A 5,268-nucleotide genomic window follows, 5' to 3' on the forward strand; every position below is an offset into this window, starting at 1 on the left:
CAAAGCGAGTGCAAGTGAAAAACACGTGCTCCGCGGTTTCCTCGACAGTCTGGCATCCAGGGCATTCTGCGGTTTGTCCAGTTTGAAGCGGTACTGGTAGGCTCTGAAGCATCCATGACCGGTCATCAATTGTGTTATGTAAAAATCAACCTCACCATGCTGGCGACCATACCACTTGCCCACATCGGGTATTAACCTGTGAGTCCACCTCCCGGAATCTGCAGCCTCCCAACGCTGCTGCCACTGATCGATGGTTATTTTTCGCTCTTCTTCTCTGGAAAAGTGCAAGCGTCATCCATAGTGCCTGCTTCTTTCTTCAGCAAGGAGTTCCACAGGTGGCATTCGGGCTATCACGCACACCGCTTCGTAGGAAACAGTTCGAAATATTCCATCTTCTTTTCAGACGCCTAGGAGGATTATTAGGTAATGAAGGAGAAGCCAGATTAGAAACAAGTGGATTTGGGTGGTTGAGATTTTATCATGGAAGGAATGGTATCTGGTTCTGGCCAAATTGGCAACATTGAGATCCTGATGGTGACTTGATTTGTGACAAAGTAAGGGGCATTAAGGATTTTTGACTGTAAGGATTGGATTCGGGAAGAATCTGATGGTTTATTGGAGCCCCAAAGCTCAACTCCGTATGTCCAGATAGGCCTTATAATAGTAATGTAGATCAGTCTTTGTTGTATAAATTAAGATTTATTTTTAAACCAACGAGGTAATGATATATTTTTCTCCCAACGAGGTTATTGTGTATAAATAAGTTAAGTTTTATTTGTAAACCAAAGAGGTTATAATTTCTTCCAACGAGGTTATTTTATTCGAATAAGTTAAATTTTAGGTTTAAACCAAAGACTTTATTCTAGTTTTATAAGTTAAGATTTATTTTTCAACAAAAGAGGTAATGATATATTTTTCTCCCAACGAGGTTATTATATTTGAAAAGTCAAGTTTTATATTTCAACCAAAGAGGTAATGATATATTTTTCATCCGAATAAGTACTCATATTTCAGTGATATACAGTTATATTAATTAATCGATTAGAAGAATTAAGTTAACCTAGTGATAGTTTAATTAATTTATATGTAAATATTTTTGTTGACTAGACAAACAACTTAAACACGTTCATATCATCAAAAACACTGGACCGAACTAGTACGATACATGGATTGCCAAGGGGCATCGATCTCATATGCAATTGGTGGTTTGGTTAAGACAGGATCAAGCCTAGGGTCCAAAGTCCTAAAGTGCTCCCCAATTTTAGGTCCCAGAACCGCCATTTCTATCCTACTTCGATAGTTATTAGGATCCTGTCAGTCTTGGAGAAAGAAGTAACAACAATCTTCTCGATAGTAATTAGGATGCTGTCAGTCTTGGAGCAAGAAGTAACAACAACCATCTCGATAGTAATTAGGATGCTGTCAGTCTTGGAGCAAGAAGTAACGACAACCATCTCGATAGTTATTAGGATGCTGTCAGTCCTATGTTATGCGATGCAGTGCAATGGTAACTCCACATGCGACTCATCAGACCTTTTATCATATTTTGCATTTTAGACAAAATATTTACTGACTCTTTGCTAAAACCTAAATAACAGGTTTTAACCCACGACCCTCGAGGCAAAGGACCACAACTTTTTAACTGAGTTATTAATAACTCTCATTTTGATTCTTTGAAGATAATTCAAATGCTACAGGAGGATCCAGTACATGTTAGAAGTGGAATCAACACTGCCGTGTAAGTTGCTGGTGGCTTTCACAGTCTTCTTAGAAATAGCCCTCCTCACAATGATCATCTACTACAGGTTCCGCCCATCTGGTCTTCCTAGCACCATATTGTTCATCGAGGTTCTTTATATGTTCCTATTTTGCTTCTCTTTAACTAAACTTGTTACCACTGTAAGTATTGAAAGCATTACATAATTTTTATAAATTATACAACTATTGTTTTAATAAAAACTTTTACCATAACTTTGCTTGTATCAAGGATTCCTTCTACAAGGACCCCACTAGTACAACTTCAGTAGTGAGAATATGGGGGAGCTGGGGCTCTTCCGTGAGCAGCCAATCAGAACCAGCATTTTGGTGACGTCACCTATGGCGGGAGATTTGAATTCAAATATTCGGCTCGACCCATCCTTATCCAACCACGTGGTCCGTCACGTGACCAGTCACGTGATCATTAGGCAGCCAGTGGGAGGCTAGTATTTCGTCACGTGACACCCTGGCGGGGGATTTAAATTTAAATTTAGTTCGACATAACCTTAACCACTCACGTGATCATTAGGCCACGTCCTCTTTTAAGTCACGTGACTCACAGACTCTGAGTGTGCCAGGCCGCCATTTTGTTTTATGCTATTTGAGATGCTTACGGGTTTGGCAGAGGCTGAGTGTACCCGGCCGCCATTTTGTTTTTGATCTTCGCCATTTTTATTATGAGGGTCTCGCGACCTTTTTCTTTTCGTTCACCGTCAAATTGATCATGTGACTTACGGGTTTGACAGAGGATGAATGTAACTTCAGATACCCACTTTTACACTAAAACCAGGAGCTGAGTGTGCCCGACCGCCATTTTGTTTTTTATGCTGTTTGAGAGGCTTGGCAGAGGCTGAGTGTACCCGGCCGTCATTTTATTTTTACTGCAACTTAGGAGACCTGAGGTTTTGACAAGGGCCGAGTGTGCCCGGCCGCCATTTTATTTTTCTGATGTTTCAAATATTTGTGGATTTTCATTGGGGCTAAGTGTGCCTGGACGCCATTTTATTTTTATTTTGTTTACCACACCATCCATCAAAGGGCAAGATAACCACTTTTTATACTATAACCTTTCACCGTCATTCTTATTTTCCTACAATTTGAGTGTTTATCCTCCTCCCACCACCTATCAAAGGCTTAGTGTACCCGGACGCCATTTTGTTTTTTGTTTGTCTATCCTCATCCCTCATTGGTGGGTCAAATACCCACTATAACCCCCCTCCGCCATTTCGTTTTTCACTACAACTTAAGAGACTAAGGATTTAAAAAGCGACTGAGTGTGCCCGACCGTCATTATGTTTTTGGTCGTAATTTTGTTTACCCCCTCCACTTATCAAATGATCTGGTAACTACTTTTTATACAATAACCTTCCTTCTCCATTTTGTTTTTACAGAAACTTAGGAAGCCTGAGGTTTTGACAGGGGTTGAATGTGTCCGGCCGCCATTTTATTTTTCCGATGTTCCTAATATTTATGTATTTTCTTAGGGGCTAAGTGCACCCCACCACCCATCAATGGGCAAGGTAACCACTTTATAAATAATAACCTCCCTCCGCTCTTTTGGTTTGTCTGCTGCTTGAGAGACTCGCGGGTTTGGAAGAAGTTGAGTGAGCCCGACCGCCATTTTGAATTTCTTTTTCGCCACCATTTTATTACGAGGGTCTCGCGATTGTCTTCTTTTTGTTACCCATCATTTTGTTAGGTAGAGGCTGTGTGTGCCCGACTGTCATTTTGAATTTTGTTCGCCCTTATTTTATTACGAGAGTCCCGCGATCTTATTCCTTTCGATCACTACCATATTGGCCACTTTGAACCTTAATCCCCTCTGTTCTTAATCTTTTAGTCTAAATAATTTGAACTGGTTAAACCTAAACACTGATATGTAGACCTTTATCTCTTAATCCCTTGGATGAATGTAAAGAAGGGACTTGGAACTTGAATATTCTGTTTTATTACGAGAGTCTCGTGATCTTATTACTTTCGATCACCGCCATCCTTTTGTTTATCTTTTAGAAATTATATGTAGGGAAGGGTTGGGGGGATAAGGAAATTATCAGTGTTACTAGTGTTACTACCGCTGTTTTCTAATAATGTTAACACATTGCATACTATGATCATACTCCAACAAAGTACCGTGACAAGAAGAAGTAATGATATAAATTATGAGTAAAAAATAACGGTTAGAAAAAGGTAAACGAATAGATAGGTAAAGGAAAATATTAAGAAGAGAACAGAAAATCTAAACATTCTTTATGTATATACGTAAACATTCTCAAGATTATGAAAAAAAAAATCAAGTTTAAAAAAAAATGTAAATTATTAGGAAATAGAGGAAAATGTTAAAATTGAGATGATAATGTAGTACTAATAGTTCAAAGTTTACTTTCATCGAAAGAATTAAAATATAGAGAGGATTAACAAATTCTACTCTATTGTTTATTTTTTAAAGATTAGTAGATCAAACTAATTATTAGAGAAATAAAAATGGTGTAAGTATGGGTAAAGTATTGTACGTAATAATGGACGTGTAGGTGTTGAAATAGAAGCTTCCTAAATATTATTTTAATTTAAATTCAAAATTAGCGCTATGGATCATGTGACCAGTGACGTAAGTTCTGCTCTCTAACGAATAATACCCGTATACACATACGAAAATGAGAAAAATAGCTACATACATTTAATGATGAAAGGAATAAGCTAACGGAAATAAATAATAAATTAGAGTTAGGGAATAGGATTAAGATTGTTCAGGAAGCAGCATAAGGATTAGAATAAGGACAAAGTTCATGGTTTATTTTTCAATAACGATTTAATAAAATCCTACATTGTTTTCATCTTTTGAGGAGGTTCAAAATTTACAATCATTGAAAATATAACAAGATACGAAAGATTAGCAAGTTCGATTAGCTGATAGTAATGACGTCACATATCTTACTCCCATGTGTAATGAACTATTGGCTCAAAGTTTCTTTGCTTCCACCGGAAGAATTAACAGATAAGTGAGGATCAAATAGCCCTATATCAGTGTTTATGTTTTAAGAATTACTGTTATACTTAGTCAAATTGTTGTTATTAGTAATATTTTAATATTAAAATTAAGTTATCATATTATACTTAGTTGATAATCTATGACTATATGAGTGGTCGCAAGAGGGAATAGAGAGAGAATATGATAAAATTTCAGAATATTTCTCCCAATAAGTTTTAAGATGTCTGTGAAGCTTTCAATAACAGCTATGAAATAATTTCTTCAATTTATATCACACTCCGCGTCTATAACGTAAGTATTCCATTGGATTGATGAAGGTTACTTAAAAGCTGGGAAGGTTGCAGTAAATAAAGCAGGTAAAAGGAAAATAAAAATAATTAACACGACAATTTTTACATTTTTCACATATGGCAACTCTATTAACTGATAATAATGACGTCACTTATCCTACTACTATATGTAATTTATTAGTGGTTTTAAGTTTCTTCATTTCGACCGAAAGAATTAACTGATAAAGATGGTAA

At 36.9% G+C, this 5,268-nt stretch overlaps 1 protein-coding gene across 1 annotated transcript in view; it reads left to right on the forward strand.

Moving 5' to 3' along the window:
- LOC106678084 (sperm-specific sodium:proton exchanger) overlaps nucleotides 1–5,268 on the forward strand; it is a gene marked incomplete at its 5' end in the record, with an annotated part of 162,896 nt that overhangs the window by 61,297 nt on the left and 96,331 nt on the right. The window contains 1 exon segment of the mRNA XM_067053048.1: nucleotides 1,698–1,899. Within this exon segment, the coding sequence (XP_066909149.1) occupies nucleotides 1,698–1,899 (202 nt within the window).

This window comes from Halyomorpha halys, unplaced genomic scaffold, assembly GCF_000696795.3.
Source record: "Halyomorpha halys isolate HHAL.00 unplaced genomic scaffold, Hhal_1.1 Scaffold122.1, whole genome shotgun sequence".
NCBI lineage: Eukaryota > Metazoa > Arthropoda > Insecta > Hemiptera > Pentatomidae > Halyomorpha > Halyomorpha halys.